This window comes from Lithobates pipiens, unplaced genomic scaffold (assembly GCF_037356315.1).
Source record: "Lithobates pipiens isolate NorthernLeopardFrog02 unplaced genomic scaffold, aLitPip1_a1.2 Scaffold_8, whole genome shotgun sequence".
In the NCBI taxonomy this organism is placed as follows: domain Eukaryota; kingdom Metazoa; phylum Chordata; class Amphibia; order Anura; family Ranidae; genus Lithobates; species Lithobates pipiens.
In genome coordinates this window covers 48,405,674-48,427,293 of record NW_027507903.1, presented here as the reverse complement: position 1 = coordinate 48,427,293, position 21,620 = coordinate 48,405,674, and the positions used below count along the sequence as shown (strand labels likewise).

Genomic DNA, 21,620 nt, shown 5'->3' with positions numbered 1-21,620 from the left:
GTGACTTTGTAAATTGTTATAGCTTGTATTTACAGCAGATAGCAATTGAAATATTTTATGCTGCTTTCTAAAAAATAAAAAATAAAACACCCAGTGCAAGATATTTACTGGCCACTTTATTAGGTACACATTGCTAGTACCAGATTGGACCCCCCTTTGCCTTCAGAACTGCCTTAATTGTTTGTGGCATAGATTCAACGAGGTGTTGGAAACATTCCTCAGAGATTTTGGTCCATATTGACATGATATTGACAAAGATTTGCAGATTTGTCGGCTGCACATCCATGATACAAATCTCCTGTTCCACCACATCTCAAAGGTGCTCTGTTGGATTGAGATCTGATGACTGTGGAGACCATTGGAGTACAGGGACCTCATTGTCTTGTTCAAGAAACCAGGGGTGAGATGATTTGGGCTTTGTGACATGGTGCATTATCGTGCTGGAAGGAGCCATCAGAAGATGGGTACACATAAAGGGGTGGACATGGTCAGCAACAATACTCAGTAGGCCGTGATGTTTAAACGATGCTCAGTTGGTACTAAGGAGCCCAAAGTGAGCCAAGATGATATCGCCACACCATTACACCACCACCAGCCTGAACCATTCATACAATGCAGGAGGGATCCATGTTTATGCCAAATTCCGACCCTACCATCTGAATGTCTCAGCTGAAATCGGGACTCCTCAGACCAATTTTTTTCCAATCTTCTATTGTCCAATTTTGTTGAGTCTCTATTTATTGTAATCTCAGTTTCCTGTTCTTAGCTGACAGGGGGGCACCCGGTATGGTCATCTGCTTCAAGGTTTGATGTGTTGTGCATTCAGAGATGGTATTCTGCATACCTTGGTTGTAATGAGTGGTTATTTGCGTTACTGTTGCCCTTCTATAATCTCAAACCAGTCAGCCTTTTCTCCTCTGACATCAACAAGGCAATTTCGTCTACAACACTAGACATTTTCCCTTTTTCAGACCATTCTCTGTAAACTCTAGAGATGGTTGTGCATGAAAATCCCGGTAGAGCGTCAGTTTTTAAAATATTCAGACCAGCCCATCTGGCACCAACAACCATGCCACATTCAAAGTCACTTAAATTTCTTTTTTTTTCCCCATTTTGATGCACAGTTTGAACTTCAGCAAGTCGTCTTCATCACACTTTGATGCCTAAATGCATTGAGTTGCTGCCATGTTATTGGCTGATTGGCAATTTGTGTTACTAAACTGTTGAGCAGGTGTGCCTTTATAAAGTGGTCTGTGAATGTATATCTGCAGATAGATCACAGTGAAGGCTGGTGCCAGAGGAACTTGAAAGTGCTTGTACTCCAATCTGCAGGTGTAAAATCTAATATTCTAAAAAAGGTGTTATTCATCCCCAGCTGCCCTTAATGAAAATGAATATTTGAAATGAAGATCTCAAGTGAAATGTAAATCTCTACATAACAAAGGCCAAGAAGCTTGGGAAAACAGATTTAGCATTTTGGCAGTCTTCATAATGTATTTGGATCATAGTTAATAAATTACAGTTTACTGAGAGTCTATGGTAAGAAAGTGCTTGAAATAAAAACCGTGTTGACGCTTTATTAAAATAGAAAAGCCTTAAATTCTTTCCTCACTTTGTGTTGGGGACAAGGACGCTTCAGGCTTTTAATCTTGGCCCCTGTTGTTCACCATATAATAGTCAATTTCTCATCACAACAGGAGCATTTTGCAGGCAAGCTATACATAAACCTTCGCTAAAAATAAAACCTGTTAGAAAGTTTTGTGAGGAAGTAAAGCGCCTCTTATCCAATGCTGGAGTGTCAAAGAGTTAACGTACACAATGTTGGAGAGGTGGGGATTTGCGTGTCTGACATTTGGTGATTAAGGCCTCTTGCAGGGCTCTGTATACCTAACCAAGAGTGTGTAATCTACTGTGAAATGTCACCAGTTTGTCCTGAATGAATCCTCCTGTGTGTGTTCTGGAACATTTCATAGACTTAACTGGGGAATAGGTTAAAAGAGTAATTTCTATCACTCGTCCGCATGAAAGCATATTACAGTTATTTCTCCAGAGACAATCCATAATAGATTACTTCCACGTGAAGAGCTTTCATATCACCAGTGCGGACCCTTCCTCCTAGTGCTAATGAGAAGCTCCAATCTAATTAAGAAATAAATGAGGGCTTATATATCCCCTAATTAAACTATGTGCTGTGGATCGGGTCAGGTACAGTGGCTGTACAGCACATGTTGGAGTGCACTTCATCGCTGTGTTTTGGCAGGTATTTTTGTCAGTATAATGCCACGTACACATGGTCGGATTTTCCGACGGGAAATGTTGGATGTGAGCTTGTTGGCTGAAAGTCCATCCATGTGTATGCTCCATCAAACATTTGCTGTCGGACTTTCTGCCAACAAATGTTGGCTAGCAGGTTCTCAAACAAAACGTTGTTGTCGGAAAGTCCGATCGTGTGTACCCAATTCCGTCGCACAAAAGTTCACGCGTGCTTGGAATCGAGTACGAGCCGGAAGCGATTGGCCTTGTAAAACTAGCATTCCTAATGGAGATATCACATGACTATTGAACTTCCTTTTTATCGGCTCGTCGTAAGACTTCTACGTCACCACGTTCCCACGTTCGTAATTGTTGGCCAACATTTGTGTGACCGTGTGTATGCAAGACAAGTTGGAGCCAACAGCCTTCTAACAAAAATCCACGGTTTTGTTGTCGGAAAGTCCGATCTTGTGTACGGGGCATAAGGGTCCCTATGAGCTCTCACTTTCTGCTTCATTCAAAGAATCCTTCAGAAGTTTTTTTCATAGTGTTTCATGCATGGTCTGCTGGACAGAATTAGACTCGCACTCTCTAGTGGACTGTACTAAACCCTTTACTAACTGCAGCTGTGGATATATACAGAACCTTTTAAGCATTCAATCATAGCAGATGGCCTGCAAACAAAATAGATTCACATCTTGAATGAGCAAATCTTCTAAACGTCACTTCATTGCACTTTCACTCTGTGCTTACATGTGTGTTCCACCTTGCTCCTGCTTTTCTAATACACAACCATTCTCAGGTCCTATTTACACAAGATGATTTTTCTCCTCGACAGCAAGTGCAGGAAAGGTATTATTTTCTTGTCCATTAGGAGACAGAAGGCCTTTCTCATTTGGGTTATACTGTCATCTAAAGAAGGATTGCAAATTGCAAGCAAAAAAAAATGTAGATCAGACCAGGATGACCTCTCCTACTGCCAGCAAGCCTCTTTTTTTTTTTTTTGCTAGTGTCTTATGTGAATTGATGTTTCCTATTCAACACTGCTGTGTGGAAGACCAACCTATTTTTGCTAGCACCTCTTTTTTTTCTTTCTCCTTCCAGATTTTGCTTTTTCAACCAAGACTCTTCACGTTTCTGCTAGACCTTGCCTCTTCCATTGAAGCAATCCAGTATGGCTGTGCTCAACCTGGCTTTTGAAGTGCTGTTTCTGTACCCACTGGGCATTTAAGGGGTGACCTAAGGCTGCTGTTAGAGCTTGCCTCTTCCATTGCAGCTATTCAGTATGGCTGTCCTTAGCCTGGCTTTTGAAGCACTGTTTCTGTACCCACTGGACTGAACATTGAGTCCACATTCTTGATGTGGATGGGATAATCCCTCCTGCAGAGCTATTGTATTCTGACAGCAGGGGGACTTCCCTGATGTCAGAATACACTGATCAGCTATAGCCGGCGTTGCTGATCAAGAGGAAATTTTCCAACAGGCTGGTTGTACAAAAGTCAATCGATAGACTGGTATATGGATCGAAATGCGGACTTTGACTGTAAGTTAATGTGGACTGATTCTGAGTCACCCAGTCTTTGCCTGATGAGCTTGCTCCTGAGTAGTTGCCATCCACAGCTATTACTCCAAAGTTAAGAGACTGGTTCAGCTCTCATCTGTGCCATGTGGATGACTTTGAAACTAGAGGCTCAGCATGTTGCTTATACTAATGCTGTTTCCAGTCTTGGGTCTTTAACAGCCCCAAGTCCAAAAAGCTTTTTCCAGTGCGCCCACTGTTCCAACTCTTTCTCTATGGAGACTGGAACACTCTGACAAGCTATTTGCTATCCTCAAGCACTTACTAGCCTTATAACTAGCTGATAATTTACACAGCATTTTACATACTGTGCATTTTACAGAAGTCTCTGTCCTCAAAGAGCTTACAGTCTAAGGTTCCTGTCTCACATGCATAAATATACATACTATGGCCAATTTAGACCAGAACCAATAACCTACCAGTCTGTCTTTTTTAGTGTGGAGGCAGCCAGAGTACCTGGAGGAAACCCACACAAGCACAGAGAACATGCAAACTCCACGTAGATAGTGTATTGGTTGGAATTATAACAGATGACAGAAGTCCTAACCACTAAGTCACTGTGCTGCCCTACGTGATTGCAAGTCTGTTGGGATGGAAAACTGAAGACCTGACCAAGTAGATTATGTTTACTGCATGCAATTCAAGGCTTAAATTTAAATTTTTACTTTATCATTTTATTTCCTTCTCCCCTTTTCAAAGTATCTTATTACTTCTGAAGCTGGGATCTATCAAATAAATACAACCATTGATTGCTATGCTCCACTCACGGCCTTTGCTGCAAGATGTTATACAGATATGGAATTGTATTAGCTGGCTGCCTGGGAAATGGTGTATACCAGATAAGGGTTCCTCCCGTAATTGAAGTGCAACGCTTTCAGTGTGGTAAATTGCATTTAAAATTGACCCATTTCTTTCCTCGGCACCACCAGCCTGTTCCTTCCTGTTCTCATTCAATAGTTCTGCATACTTTTTAACATGGGGGAAGGCTTCTATTTTTTTGTACTTTTCAAAAATATACAAATGCACTCGGACTGGGGCAACACCCCCACTTGTTTTCTTCAGCGTGTGTATAGATGATCACATAAAGATTTAGGCTGGCCATACATGGGTTGAAATGTAACTGGTTTAGCAGGTACCAACCGAATTTCAATCCATGTATGGGCAAGCTGGCTGTACACATGTTGACTTGTGTACAACCAGCCTGTCTGTTTTTACCCAAACAATTACTGCCACTGGCTATAGCCAGCAGAACTGATCATTGTAAGGCCCCCTGCTGGAAGAACACAATAACGCTGTGGAAAGGATTTCCCAATCGGAACAGAGTTGAAGGGGAGAATCAACACTTTTTTTTTTTTTTTTGTTTAACCCACTAGTTGAATGAAAAATATGTATAATGTATTGGCCTGTCTAAGTCCACCTTTTTTGCAAAAATTAAAAGTGCGCATTTTTTTTTTTTTTTCAATCAAAGCATGTTTAAAAAAATATTTTTTTTTGCTGATGAGCCTGCAAAGCATTGCCAGGCTCTTGCATACTCTTCCTCCAGCTCCTGTCCTTACCAACTTGTATTCCATTGAGAACTCGCAAAAAGAGAATGGTTGGAACTTTAAATGAAGCATGCAGTAGGAAAGCAAAAATGACACTATGTACTGATAACAATGTCTTTATTCCATGTAACAGTGCATATACTCATGGCACACATGCAAGTATAAAACAAATAAATTACTATATTTACAGATAAGCAAACGTAGTAATAGTACAGGACTTGCAATATGCAAAATTAATCAATCCACATTCTCATATAAAATAGAACACAACATGATGTGGGCAGAAACCCTCAGAACATTGGTAAGAGTAGATTAGGAATCCATGTTCTACACATCTGAATGTAGCATCTAAAATCTTGACGCGTTTCATGGAATTATATCCATTCATCAGGAGCAGATGCAAGGAGTGTGTCTAAAAAAAAAATGTAAAAAAATTTAGATAATTGAAAAATGGAGAAATATCAAAACAAAGAAATAAAAATGATGTATGTTATGTAGGGAGAGGAGAATATCACTGAAACTTCATACTTCCACAATGACCATGGATGTGACATATAATCGTGGACACCGAAGGTAAACTATGGACCGCATCTCTCCTGGGAGCCGAGGAGGTATAGACCGCAAGGATATACAGAACAGATGTACCTGGGAATAAAATCCCCATGGAACAGCGGATGAAACGTTGAACTATAACTATGGGCATCTTGGAATAAAATAAAGAGGAAAACGTCCAACCTTTTTCTTTTTGCTATATTAATAGGGATGAAGACATTTGACTTACAGGTCTTATGCCTCATTTAACCACTTGCCCACCAGCCACCGCAGTTGTACTACAGCAGAATGGCGTGGCGGGTGAAACGACGTTATGTAACGTCACTTCACCCTGTGGCTACTAGGGGTGCGTGTGCGCCCCCTGCTCGCCCACGGAGCCGGGCCCCCATGATTGCTCGGGGCACACAGAGAACCAGGATCTGTGTGTGTAAACAGTTTCCGTTTCTCTGAGGGGAGAAGTGACTGATCGGCTGTTCATACAAAGCATGAACAGCGATCTGTCATCTCCCCTAGACAGTCCCCTCTCCCCTTCAGTTAGAACACACACTAGGGAACACAACACCTTGATTGCCAGTGACATTTTTACAGTAATCAATGCATTTTTATAGCACTGATCGCTTAAAAAATGGCAATGGTCACAAATGTGTCAAAATTGTCCGTGTCTGCCATAATGTCACAGTCCCAATAGAAATCGCAGATCATCGTCATTACTAGTAAAAAAAAATAATAACAATGCCATAAAACTATACCCTATTTTATTAGACGCTATAACTTTTGCGCAAACCAATCAATATATGCTTATTGAGACTTTTTTTTACCAAAAATATGTAGAAGAATACTTATCTGCCTAAACTGAGGAACAAATATTTTTTATATATATTTCTGGGGGATATTTATTATAGCAAAAAGTAAAAAATACTGTTTTTTTTTCTTCAAATTATTGCTCTTTTTTTGTTTATAGCGCAAAAAATTATAACTGCAGAAGTGACCAAATACCACCAAAAGAAAGCTCTATTTGTGGGAAAAAAAGGACGTCGGTTAGGGCGCAGCGTCGCACGACCACGCAATTGTCAGTTAAAGCAACGCAGTGCCGAATCGCAAAAAGTGCTCTGGTCAGGAAGGGGGTAAAATTCTTCCGGGGCTGAAGTGGTTAAAGTCCCAAAACACTTTCTTTTTCCATTGAGAACTACAAGTCCCTCTGTGGCCATGGTAGATGGGGCTTGTAGTTCAAACATTCACAGATCTCCTCCTGCACAGGTGTGCCAGTTTGAAATCTGACAGTTACTGTGGGGAAGAAGAACCCCACTAAGCTATCAGAGGGGGACCTTTTTGTGGGCTGGGGGGGGGGGGGTTGCTTGGCATCAGGTTATATGATGCAACCTAAATATGGGTCTAAAATTGACTTAAAGGTGGTCTCTTATGCCATGTACACACGACCGGACTTTCCGGCAGAAAAGGTCAGACGGAATCATTTCTCCGGATGTTCCAATCGTGTGTGGGCTTCATTGTACTTTTTTTTTTTTTTTTATTCTGACTGACCTAGAAATAGAACATGTTTTAAATCTTTCCGAAGGAATCCATTCCTATCAGTAAAACTGTATGCTATTCGGATGGACCAAAAATGACACACGGGCAGCTATTGGCTACTGGCTATTGAACTTCCTTTATCTAGTCCCGTCGTATGTGATATACGTCACCGCATTCTAAACAATTGGACTTTGGTGTGATCGTGTGTAGGCAAGTCCGTTTCAGCTGAACACCGTCGGAACTCCGTTGGAAAGACCGCCAGAGTTTATTCTGAAGGAAAATACGGTCGTGTGTACGCGGCAATAGCCTTTGAATTAAATACATCAGGTATTGGTACTGAATCTAAATTTCAGTGCTCCAACGTAGGATGCCTTCAGTTGCCCTTGTCTGCTCTGACCTGCATCTACAATGATAATTTGTCCACTGCTCCCCATTCACCTTCCCATCTCTCCTAATGGCCACACTTACACCTCTATAACCTGAGCAATGATGGATGAAGTGTGTGCTGCTTAACATTTGATTGGCATCTGTCAAAGTGTATATGGTGATTCTGCTGTAGTCGCAGCAGGATGTAATTTACAACTGCAGCGTCTTTTCTTTCCCACACAGCTGTGCATAGACTTCACATCGTTATGGAAAGCATTAATCTTTTATTGCATTGTAATTTACAGAAAGAAATTTATTCTGGGCTTAATATCCCGAATATCACACTGTGTCCACTTAGCGTTTTCGATTTATCTGTCTTCGGCAATCTGCTCTGACCCCACACTGACATCATTTAGGATTGAACAGATCTCTTTATTGGCTAGCCATAAGATGTGTGTGGGGTCAAATCATGCTTTCATTCACCAGCAGCAAATTTGTAAAATGCTAATAAGTATTTTAATAAATCTAGGTCTTGATGTATACTTGTGCTTTCTGCAAGAGCGGTGTCTTAGCTAGACTTGGTTAAGCATGTGGTGCCCATTTCTAGCCACCTTATTTACAACAAAATAGTCACCTTCACCTTCATTTTGTGTGGTGACAGGTGCACAATTACCCCCGGCTACCAGCTATTTTTTTCAGGTTTTAAGTTTATATCATCTTTTTTGTGACTGTGATCACTACTTTAACAGTATCTTTCTGCTTCTTTTGATGGATGAGTCCATTGTATTGTGAATTTTCTATCCCAGGATCGCAGTGACCAGATGTCGAGTTGCTACTCTTTACTTGATTTCTTCCTTTCTTTCTTAGAACACCGAATGAGCAGTATTAGGGGTTTTTGTACAGATCTGCACAGTAGATAAATGGTACAACATGGGGAGTGTTCTGTGGTTAATGTAACTTCAATCAGCATTGTGCAGAGATTGCTGATGCAAAACCATCTACTATGGGAAATCTGTTAGTAATGTCGTACTAAGAAAAGCTGATTGGCTGCTGTGAATTGACTGCACATAACCTTTAAAATAAGAATTTGTTTTTGGTGAAACGGAATGTAATGCCACGTACACACGACCGGACTTTTTGACAGCAAAGGTCCGACAGAAAGAGTCCATCGGACAATTCAATCTTGTTTGGGCTCCATCGGACCTTTGCTTGCCAAAAATCCGGCAGACTTTAGAAATAGAACATGTTTTAAATTTTCCCACCGGAACTCCGCCGGACCGAGAAATCCATTCGTGTGTATGCTAGTCCGACGGACAAAAACTGACGCTAGGGCAGCTATTGGCTACGGGCTATGAACTTCCTTATTCTAGTCTGGTTGTACGTCATCACGTTCAAATCCGTCAGACTTTGGTGTGATTATGTGTTGCCAAGTCTGTTTGTTCGGAAAGTCCGTCAGAACTCCGCCGAAAGTCCGTTGGAAAGACCGTCGAACCTAGTCCTTCAAAAAGTCCGGTCGTGTGTATGCGGCATTAAAGTACCAGTAATTTAAGATGTCACAGTAGATTAACAATTCATGCATACCCAGACTCAGTCAAACTTATCTTTCACACAGTAAGGGACAAGTTAGTGTGGATGTCGTTTTTATAACAATGATTCTGAAGCTGCTTTTTTTTTTACATAAGACATTTATATCCATTACACCATGTCTCTGTGAAACAGACCCAACTTTTCCTAGACTAGTTGTCCGCAAACAGTGGCCCTTTGCTTGCCTTAATCCGGTTATTGGGGTACTATACCTCCCACTGATACCAACACTGTGGCATATATCTACCCATTGACACCAGTTATGGAGCACTGTTCTTCCCACTGATCCTAGCGATTGGACACTTTTCCTTCTCCTATTATCCACAGGCGCTATGTAATTATTTATTTATTTTTCCTCTTTTTCACTGACCACCAAGCCTGAGGCATTTGCTACTTGACACAGTTTGGCCCCCTTGAAGTGTGAAGGACAGTGTACTGCCCCCTTTTTTTTTTTTTTTTTTTAAGAATGTTTGAAGACTCCTGTCCTAGGCTATGCCCTTTTGATGTTATAAATACGTACTGTATGTAAATGCAAACAAACCACTCCCCAGCGCAAATATGAACAAAACACCAAAAGCCTCAAAACTCAGCCTCAACCAAAGTGTGTGCAAATGTGACCAAAAATAAGGGATATTCTAAATGTGACTTAATTCTATACAAGCCTATAATCCAAAAGTCCATACTCCTCCTTGAAAGTGAAGGATGAACACCATCCACATCAGCATTTGTATTGTGACAGTACAGTCCCCTGTCCTGGTAATTGTCACCCAGGGTTCTCAAATAGGCAGGTAGGTTGAGGGGCTCCAGGGGTATTTAATGTTGGAGGAATCGGTTTTATCAGTTTCCTCCAAAGTTTGTAAAATCCAGTTGGGGGCCTGGAGCCCTGAGATTTCATAGCAATATGGGTGGGACGGAATCTCCAATCTTGAAACCAGGTTTTGGGAACAGCCAGGAGTCTGGCTGGTTGATTGAGCTGGTGGAATTATAGCAGAGTCAGGACCATGGTTCTGGGCTCCACCCTCCCAGGGAGTCCAGGCAAGCAAGCGAAACGCATGCATGTGTGCATGGTATAGTCAGAGAGCCCAAAGCTGTGAGCTGAGCAGCAAGAAAGCTGAAAAGAGGTACAGTAGTTGTATGGGAACTCTGTTATGTGGCCAAGAGGGCTGAAGCATAAAGCCTAAATGGCAGTACTGCTGAAGAGAGACAGATGGCTTAGTATTTTTCAGTTTATTATTGCATTGTTGCTGTGGAAAGCTGAAACCCCTGTGTGGGCAACCCTTCTGTTATTGGACTTGTTTTCTTTCTTTTTTCATTTAAATAAAAGTGGGCCAACAAGCCCTTACATGGCATGACTGCCGTGCACTCGGCTTCTGTGTAGAACACACTAGTGAGCAAAGGAACCCCCAATATTACACTATATATTAATGTATATTTTAATATAATATAGTGTGTGTACCCCCTGATCATAACATCAATGTAATAGTAATCAAAGCAGGAGTGGGTGAGTATTTCTATCAAACCCCTGATAGCTTCCAGTGAGGTTGTAAGTCAGTGTGCCTAGGCACTGATATATGTAAGGAAGTACTCTGCCGATTCAATAGAAGATTTCTTTTAGTTTTGTGTGGTGACAGATGTTGTAAGATGATGCCCATCTTCTTGGTTTCCCTTCTCAACTTACCCCTTTCAGTTTTGCAAAATGGGGGTGGCTACCTGCAAACAAAGCTGTAGCCAAATAGTGACTTAGGTTATTGCCATGGATTGCTCAGCTGAAAGCAGTATTTTGAAAATGTGAGTAGACCTTTAAGGAAAGATGATGAACATCTCTAAAGTTATTTATGACAATGTAAACCATCCATGGTGCAGAATAATCTTTAGTAATGGTTGTCCTTTTTGTGTTCTTTCTGCAGTTTGTGAAGAAGGCTTTTTCCTCCATCAGAAGACGTGTGTGAAGACCTGTCCCCCAGGATTCACAGCCAGTGTTCAGAGTATCCAATACACACTGGAGAACAGCATAGAGCCTCTCCTGGCAAATGTTTGCATGCCCTGCCATCCTTCCTGTTCTACCTGCAAAGGTACCACTGCAAATGACTGCCTCAGCTGCCCAGCTCACTCACACTACAATGTGTTGGACTTTTCCTGTTCCCATCAGAGAGTCAGAGAATCACCACAACTAAAAGAGGTCGTTCCAGAAATGGCAAAGGGTTACTCAAACGTGCCAGTCATTGCGGCCACCCTCAGCTGCATCATGATAGTCCTTGTCTTTGTGGGTGTCTTCTTATTCCTCCAGGTGCGTTCCGGGGTTATCCTGGGCAGGAAGAAGTTGTACATGTTGGACAGTGGGATCATCTCTTATAAAGGGATCCCATCAGAAATGTGGCAAGAAGAAGGATTCTCAGAGTCTGAGGTAGAGGAGGTGGATGTTCACAATGAAAGAACTGCTTTTATAAAGCAACAGAGTGCCCTTTGATGACAATTCTGACATCACCTTCCCAAAACATCATGCCATCATACAGACTCCATTCAGGTTTCCTTTTAACACTGGACCATTTTATGTGGATACCGACTTCTACATCAGCGTTATGCTTCCATCCAGTGCTCTGGCTAATGCCCAGGAAACATCAAAAACTATTTTTTTTGTTTTGTCTTTTTGTGTTTTTTTTCCTTTTTATTGATCATCATACATCTTCCCAGATTTTTTTTCTTAACTTATAGTGCCTATTGATCTCCATAGTTTGCCTGCCCGCTGAAGTGGCTATCAGTTAACCCTTTCAGTGATGGAACATCCATAGACGGGGTGCAGGTACACCTAGTTTTGCAGCCTGCCTAGTTTTTTTTTTTTTTAAAGGGCAGGAACTGTACAAAATGAAATGCTGTGCAGACAAGAAAGCTCCTTGTTGGTTGTTAAGCCAGTTTACAAAGATCAACTGCTATATAGTACATCAGCATCTGGGAGCCAGGCTGGTAAACTATGTATAGAACCAAGGTCATATCTCATGCACTAATAAGGTTGTCTGCCTAGACCTAGCGGAGAGAGAGATCCCAGCTGACATGTAATAGAATGATAATGTGCTGCGCAGAGCGGAATGCATTGGAGCAGATTGTCCGAGTCACGTACACATTACACTTGGAGGGAAAATACAGTTTTTTTATTTTATTTTAAAGCATTTCAAGAATTCCTGCACACAGTGCACTGATGGGGCAAGGTGAATACCTTGGCACGGAGTATTGTGGGTGTCACCTTTTAGTTAACTATTCTGGGTTGTGATTCATTTTTTTTTTTTCTGCATATCAAGTAATCATGGCTTGTTACTTTTGTCATGGTAAATGCCTATGTACAGGACAATAATTTTGCAGATTTGCATCTTTCAGACCAGATCTGCCAATGATTTCCCTGTGGATGTTGCAAACAACTTTTGCAAATCCAGTGTCTGGTGAGCAGCAGTGGGTATGAAGTGGCCATGATGGTAGATCTCTTTGCAGTCCAGAAATAGCTGGACCTTTCAGTCTTGGTCTATTAGAATCCAGGCATCTACCCTAAAGATGGAGGTCATCCAGCAATTATAGCAGTCGTGTCTCGTGGTATCTGGGGATCCTAATACAAAAGGGAATCACAACCTGACATAGTTAAGAAATTTTACCTTTTTTCTTCTATGTGAGTGAATCTGTCAATATGAACATGTATATTTTAATGGGATAGGGTGGTGGTATATGCTGGAGCTTCTTTTTTGACACATATTGATCAATTTCTTTCCTAAATGGTTTTATGTATTTTTATTCCAATATTTTCCATTGATCATGCTTTATCTTCTTTCGCTTCTTGCGAACTGATGTAGTCTGACATAGATGTTCATTAAGTTTGTTAGTCCTTGTTTTGTTTTAAGAAAACATACTGGACCTCACTCATAAAGTGTCCTAAAGAGAACCAGTCATGATTGGGTTTAAAACCCGACAAAATTTTAACTTTTTATAATGTTTTCTCTGTGTGTCCTCTTAAAAAAAAAAATATATATATATATATATATATACCAGTGCACTACTCACGGTCTTCATGCCCCATCAATGCCCTCTGTCTCATCCTCTATCTCTGTTCCTCTTCTGGGTTAAATGACACCCAGCATCATTCAGCTCACTTCCTGTGATCCCAGGCTGTCCCCTGTTGAATGCAAAAAGATTCGTCCATCCACGTAAAACATCGCAGATGGTTGAATCTTCCATTGCCATCGTATTTTGACAGCCAGCCTTCTTAGCTGTCAGAATACTCAGAAGCTGCATTTGATTCTGTTCAGGCAACTGTTTTTCCACCAATCTAAAATGTTTCAGTTGAATGGTGTCGGGCAGGAAGGAGCCAATAAGGCTTCCCATGAAGTGAACTTGGGCCAGTTCATCAAGGACCAGCCAAAATTCACACCATACATGGCCAGATTTACGTTCACTTGAGGTTTGCTCTTTCCAGTTGAGGAGACCTCAGAGTCAGACATACAAAGTGAATGAAGCCAAGTATGGATGCAAATATAAATCAGTCATACGTAAGCTTGCACTTTTTTGATATGGCTGAATACATTGCACAAGGCAAATTGTATACAAATTTCTTTAGAGGCTGGTATTGGCCACATCCACAAAATTCACATTTCACCATATTTTCTATTTGACATTAATAAATGAGGCCCAGTATGGAAGCTCTGTACAACTTAAAGCTGATCACACATTACCATCTTTTTTTTAAAACAAATTGCAATGGACCTACTATTTTAGGTTGGTCATGCACAACATAATTGTTGGATCTAAAGGAGATGGTATATACCAAATATAGCGTGTCACCAGCTTTGTGTTCAAAACGATAATGTGTTTTTATACTTCATGTGCATTTGGGACTTGCCGATTGCTAAGTGAAATCAGCCATAGATCGAAATCCGGCTGGTCTAACAGGGATTTCAATCCCTTTTATGAAGAGGCCAGTTGTGCTGAAGTCGATCCATTGATCGACTTTAGTACAACCAGCCTGTGTTTTGTTTTGTTTTTCTCCCGATCACTGCTGGGGGCTATAGCTGTAATTGTATTCTGCCAGTAAGGAAGGCCCCCCTTGCAACCTGCTGGCAGAACACAATAGCTCTGCGGGAGGGATTCCCCCTTAAAACATGCACACTGTTGATGGGGGAATTGAGCAGTTTTTCAAAATTGCATAATGTCTTAGGCCTTCTGTTTAAGTTCTAGCTTTTCTTAATTTGTTGTAAAGTTAATTTTGTCACTAAGGCTAGCTGCTTGATATTGTTTGCAATGGTGGCTGACTGACTTGTACACACTCATGCATCCCTGAGCAAACCATAAACCCACTTGGACCAGGTTTGTCATGTTTGAAGGCCAGATCCATATAAACAATGCTTGTGGGGGAAAAAAAATCAGATACAAAGACAACTCTCAAGGATTTGCATTTTCTTTAATTGTCTTAGTTTGTGGAACTCATGGATGACATGGTACTAATTCTGTCTTCTTGTGTACAAATGTTAGAATCCTTTGGCAGTAGGAGTGTTCTGCATTGTGTGCAGAGAAAGGTATAAGGGTTATATTATATACATTTAACGTAGGTTTAAAACAAGACGCCCATTCTTTTGAGTTTAGAGTAGTGATATGACAGACATAAGTTCTTTTTAGCATTTGAAATATGTTCTTTACTACTCAAATGCTTATATTGTAATACAGGTCCAACTGCACCAACACCATTTTTCAGAAATCCGTTGCTGGATATTTTTTGGAAGAGTCTTTACTCTCATTGTAGAACTTTTCAAAAGTCAATTTTTCTACCTAAAGATATTTAAAATAACAGCCACTCATCTATATGGCTGTGACTTGTACCCGGAAGCACTGTTCACATAGAACATGGCGTCACCAACTGGATGTTAGATTATGATTTTCGGTGGAATTTATGGAATGGCCTATTATATGAAACCAAGGAAGTGGCCATGGGTCTTCTATCTACAGGTGTCCATAAGAACATTTTAAACTCAAATTTGCAATAATCTGAATAGTAAGCTGATTATTAATGATGTTAAAAAAAAATAGCTTTTCTGTTGTGGTGCCCAGCCTACACTAAGGAACAAAGTGACAACATTTTCAAATATCAAGGGCTCTGAACTTTGTCATAAATTTTTGTCTTTTTTCGTATATACTTCCACGAATGGGAGCAAGCCCTGTTTGTTCTGGTTAATCATTGTTTTATGGGAGAGAACATTCTGTGCTTAAATATTGCAGTTTTATCACACTAATTATTTTCTATAATATAGCTCTTGTTAATCATGGGATTATGTCAGTCAAATACATATTATCGTGCCGTTTTTTTTTTTTTTTTTTGTCAAAAGCAGAAATTCCAGTTTCAGCTCTCCTCTTTGAAGAGACACTGCCCAGACTAATTGTGGTTTACGCCGTACGGTTTTATGTGCGTTCAAAATCTCCGTCCCTGCACGTTCCATCTAGCTGGGCAGGAAACACCTGGCCTGATTTATGATGGAGAATAGGAACTTAAATATCCTGTTCTTGTAGCACTGATATTTCCCAGCTCATTATACACCAGGGTTTGAGGCAACTTCTCTAGTTTCCAGGACATAGCGCAGACTGCTCTGAAATGTGCATGACTCGTACTCCTTGGGGTATTGAATAGATTATAATTGCTGTTCTATGGCATATAAACCATCATTGTTACATTGTAGAAATACAGCTGAAAATCTCTGCTGCTGCTGCTAAATCTACTCATATACACTGGGAACTGAACAATTTAATTCCGAATCCTAAAAGAAACCTTCACCCAACATGCATATGGACTTTTTATCACTCATCCTTTGATCTTCACATTACTATCTATGAGGCAGCAATGTGTACTGTTTGGCTTCCTCTGTTCATTATCATTAGGCCTGCAAAACCGTAATCAAAATTTCCAGCTTGCCAAATCACTTATGGTGCTTACCTGGCCATAAAGTGCTTGTGGATTGTAACTAGAACCATTGGCATTCATCGTTATTGTGTGATGTTCTCTGTGTGGTCATAAAGTGCAACAACCTGCCATTTCCATTCATACTACCTCCAGCCCAGTGTCACCAAATGGCAAAATAGTTTGTGGAGTTTATTGCATCACATTATCTTACATGTTAATATCTTATTTGCATTTGGCATGTTTAGTTGTACAGTATATTAATAGAGGCACAATTCAAGTGTGTCTGTGCCAGTCAGAGCTTTCTGTTAGGTGGCCATACACTAGTAGAATTCCCTTATGCTGGTCATACAATCATTCAAAATGTTTCCATTTTAAAAATGTTTATTTTTTTGATTTTCTGTTCTTTAGTGAGGTCAAATCAATGTTTGTTCAACTACCATGGTTGATATTTAACTATAGGTAAGCCTATAATAAGACTTACCTGTAGGTAGAGTAAATATCTCCTAAACGTGCACCGTTTAGGAGATATTTACGTGAGTGGGCCATTGACGTCACCGGCGCATGCGCTCTGAAGGAACGGCATGCCCGTGTCATTTCTTCAGAGTCCTGTGCTGTGAATAGCGGCTCCGGAGTGACGTCGTCATGGTGTGGCCAATCAGATGGCTGGGGGACGTGAACCCTGTAGGAAGACTGGGTGAAGATGTAAGCCCTGTCAGCAGTGGCAGCGTGTCGCTGGAAGGCTTTGTTTTAAGGCATGTTTCACATAATGTGCCAGTATGTGATACATACTAGCACATTATAACTTTACCTTGCAGGTTTAAAAAAAAAATGGTGGTTTACTACTGCTTTAAGACCACAATGACAATAAAATTCAATGCAGGATGGAATTTTTTCTTGAACAAACATATTTCTAGCAGTGCATGTTTTTCATTTGGAAAATCCCATTCATTCCAAAATTGAATGTAAAAAGTACTTTCAAACAATCAAGTCATTGAATGTGCTGGGAATTCTTGTATAATTGTTCTTCTGAAAAGTGACTAGTGTATGGCCAGTTTAAAGCAGAGTTCCAGGCAAAAAGAGAACTCGATCTCAAACAATTGACCACCCCACCCCCCCGCGGTTGCATCCAACCCTCCTCCTTCCCCTGCTGCTTTCTGGGACCTGTATGTGTCCCAGAAGATGACGGGACCATTCAGAAAGCACCGCACGACTCGTGCTTGCACAGTAAGAAACTGGCGGTGAAGCCTGAAGGCTTCATTGTTGGTTTCCCTTACTTGCAATGCCGGTGCCTGCACCCGAAGCTGATGGATTGGCTTGGGGTGCCGATATTGCGGGCTCCCTGGACAGATAAGTGTCCTTATATTACAAGTCGGCAACTACAGTATTTGTAGCAGCTGACTTTTATTTTATTTTTTTCCCAGGCAGAAACTCCGCTTTAAGAATAGCAATGCTTGGCTCTGGTTCAGCAGTTTTTTTATAGGACCACTGATATAAGGGGCTACTACAAAGACTGATCACCTATCATTTCCAATAACCATTTACTTTGGCCCAAGAACCAGATTGGTTCATGCTGATGCCTTCTGTCTCACAGAAGCTGTATTAGAACAGAATGAACATGCTGCTCTGATGTTGCTGCAGGTAAGGGCAGATGTCTCTCCAAAAAAAGAAATATTGAAGAATCTGAACATGGGATCCTCTTTTCCTGTAGCGGAAAACTTCTGTAAAAAGCAAATCCCCTGTTGAGATCTTCATGCAGTGAAGTAGGAATTTCATGTGTCCTTTCACACAGGCTCATTTTCTGTACTGTCCATGGTGTGAATCTGTCTGTTTTTAATGTCATGCAGTAACAATGATGAATGCTATGTAATAAGAATAGGGGTTGCTGTCTGCTTTACATAATTGTAGTGCACTATATGCTGACAAGTGTATCAGCATGGTGTCTCCTTCACAAACTGTATGGAGCACTGGGTCATAATGCCCTAAATGTCAGATTTTTTTTTTTTTTTGTAAAACTCCACAGCCAAAACATTATTTACCTGAATTTAAACCCATTTAGGAAATATGTGACTGCATGTACTCCCTCCTCCAAGTAAATGAGGCAATATTTTGCGTTTTTACCAAAAAGGAAATCAGGTCAGTGCTATTCAGGCTGGTCTTTCAGCAGGTCACATTTTCTAACTTTCAGATAAATATGCAGCTTAATAAATAACATCTTTAAGGGAACCCACTTTTGTGCATTTTACCTAGCATTTACCTAAAGGAAGTATTGGATGCAACCTTCATACATTAGCAGGCTTAAGCTGACCATACACACTTTTTTTTTCTATCTGCTAACGGGCTGGTCGAAAAAAAATTGAATGGATTCTCCCATCCACACAAGCGAGGTGGGTGGAGGAATCCTCCCCGCTATGTTTGTATTCTAACAGCTGAGACTTCTCAGAATATACTCATCAGTGCTGATTGAACACAACTTTTTCCAACTAGCCCGTTCAGGAGAAGCTGATCACTAGATCAAAGGGAATGGGCATAGAATGATCAAAATTTGTTAAGGCCCTGCTGAACTGGCCGGATTTTGATACATTTATGGCCAGCTTTTACTGTTCCACATTTTTAGGATTGTATGTCTTCTAGAGCAGTGTTTCTCAACTCCAGTCCTCAAGGCGCCCCAACAGGTCATGTTTTCAGGATTTCCCTCAGATGAAATGGCTGTGGTAATTGCTAAGGCACTGAAACTGATCAAATCACCTGTACAAAATAATGGAAAAACCAGAAAACATGACCTGTTGGTGCGCCTTGAGGACTGGAGTTGAGAAACACTGTTCTAGAGACTTGTTACTTCCCGCTTTAGTGTCGGCTTCCATATCAAGTAGCACAGTTGACAATACTGCTGAGATGAGATCCGTTAACAGCATAGGGGTTGATTTGCTAAAACTGGAGCACTCTGAATCTGGTCCATCTGTGCATGGTAACCTATTGGCTTCTAACTTTAACTTGTTCAATTTAAGCTTTGACCAAAAAACCTGGAAGCCGATTGGTTTCTATGCATCGCACTGGATTTGGCACGCTTCAGTTTTAGTTAATACATCCTACAGAAAGCTGATAAAAGGTCAGTTAGCCTTCTAGTATATCACAGAGAGAAAAGAAGTACAAAATAAGCAAATGTTTAATATGTGAAAGTGGAACACCCAACATTTTTTGTTTTAGAGGGGGGATGGGGGGTGAATCGCTACAGCAGACACTGGCAAAGTTCAGCATTCATTGTTAGGATTTTTCACATTAAGGTCACATTCACTTTATAAAAAAAAAAGAAAATCAGACTGCAGGTCTTTTGAAAATACACCAGGAATTTCACCTAGAATTGTATTAACATGTATGAGGACCACAGTTACACTAAGCAAAATTGACACTTTGTCCGTGAGGTCCATAATGATCACAGAATTGTAGAATGTCTCTAATTAGCGCACTATAATGCATTAATAAAATTGTAGTAGAACTTTTTTTTTAAACGTTTTAACGATTTGGAATCCAAGTATATTTAAATACAGAAGTCCAACGTTCAAGCGATACAAGGTTCTCTCCTTCTTTATCTGGGCTTAAACTGCTGCTTTTGTTGATCTTCTAGGTTAGAAGATGGGAAATAAACTCTGGAATTATTTGACTCCTTTATTTCAAGGAACCAATTACAGCTAGTTGTGAGAGATCTCACAATTGGCTTCAGAAGCATATTTTTAAAAAGTAGCCAACTCTAATTACTTATAACCATCCAAAAAAAAGCAACAATTGAAGGCCCTGATTAAAGGTAAACATTGTAGCCCCCAGAACACATTGACTTGTCATCTTTTTTTATCTGTGGATTTCTGTGATGAAATAAATATACTTGGACTCCTAAATGTTTGTTTTGTTGCTCCTAATACCCCTAAACCTTCTATTGTTCACCCAAGGCACCAATAAGAGCCCTTCATGTTGAAGAGCAGCTTGGCCAGAAGTAGCCAGCCTGGCCATTTCAGAATATGGACTTGCCTTCATATTAGAGAGTAAACCAATTTGAATCCATTGGGGTTGTACTAATTGCAAATAGGCTGTTCACTTTGCAAGGCAACTTTTCCCAGAGCTTAGTTTGTTGAGGGCTTTGCTGATGATCATCATCCAGCCATATGCAAGAAAAAAATTAAATTTTACTTACATGTGATTGGTTATTTGCAAGGAAAGCGAAATTTCACTACGTTCGCTAAGCTCTGGGGAAAATTATCTTACAAAGTGGATCTTCACTTGCAAAGTGAACAGCCTTTTTGCCTTTAGTAAATCAAACCCATTGTCTCTGGCCTACATCTCCCGTAGAAGGTTTTTGTCTGCTCCGTAATTCTGGCCATGCCCTCAATGAGTTCTTTTCTAACTCTGCCTCAAAGGAAGGCAGAAATGATTCCGTAGTGCCACACTAGGGGTTAACTTTTAAACCAAGCCAGCCATACACTATTTACTGGTTACTTGGTTCTCCTATTAAACATCTCATTAGTTTTCATTTTTGTTTCTCACATTTTCATCCTGTCAGAAAAAAAAAAAAAGAAGAAAAACTGTACTTTAATGACTTGCGTGCCTTTTCCCAATATCTGCTGAGATTCATTAAAATTCTCATTGCTTTGTCTGTATATTTCAGCACAAACCTGTCTGTGTGAGGACAGCATCACCACAAAATGGCCACCAAATGAGCAATAAAATGGTGTTTTTCTGCTGTGACAGTAGGGTGCTGAGGGTTGGCTGTGTATAATGCTGCCCTAAGAATGTCATTTTTGTTTGTCTTGGAGCTTATTGTCAAAGATCTGGAGACATCCTTCAAAAAGTATTTTTCTAAAGTAATATGACAGTTTGCAGGGCAACGCGCTTGTTCTGAAATGGAGTCAGTTACGCTGAAATTCTGCAGTTCATACTGTAAGATAAGACTATATTTATATAATCCTCTCCTGCAAAGTGAAAGCATATGTCTTGTACAGGAACGTGGACCCCTGTACACAGAAATCAGGACTACCTGTACAGGCAAATGGACAATTTAGGGTAAATGGAGAGATAATACAATGGGGGAAAAAAAACTATTTTTGTATAATTTTTGTGCACAGTACATTTTTCTTGTAATTTAAACAATACGAATTGCTTCGGACAATTTTTTATTTAATGGATGTGGATATAATGTTGACTAGAAAGATTTAAAGTTATTAAATATTCAAAAACTATGCAACTTGAGAGACGTGTCTGTGTTTTATTTCTCCCGCGGAAGACCAATATTGAAGAATATGACTTC

At 40.4% G+C, this 21,620-nt stretch overlaps 1 protein-coding gene across 2 annotated transcripts in view; it reads left to right on the top strand.

Annotated features, from left to right (window-relative positions):
• FURIN (furin, paired basic amino acid cleaving enzyme) overlaps positions 1 to 21,620 on the top strand; it is a 391,128-nt gene that overhangs the window by 353,613 nt on the left and 15,895 nt on the right. The window contains exon 16 of one of the 2 annotated variants that reach the window (XM_077472136.1): positions 11,313 to 21,562. The exons of the other annotated variant lie outside the window; for it this stretch is intronic. Within the exon in view, the coding sequence (XP_077328262.1) occupies positions 11,313 to 11,872 (560 nt within the window). The 3' untranslated portion in view covers positions 11,873 to 21,562. Of the gene's footprint in view, positions 1 to 11,312; positions 21,563 to 21,620 lie in introns of those variants that run through there. 2 annotated transcript variants of the gene reach the window in all.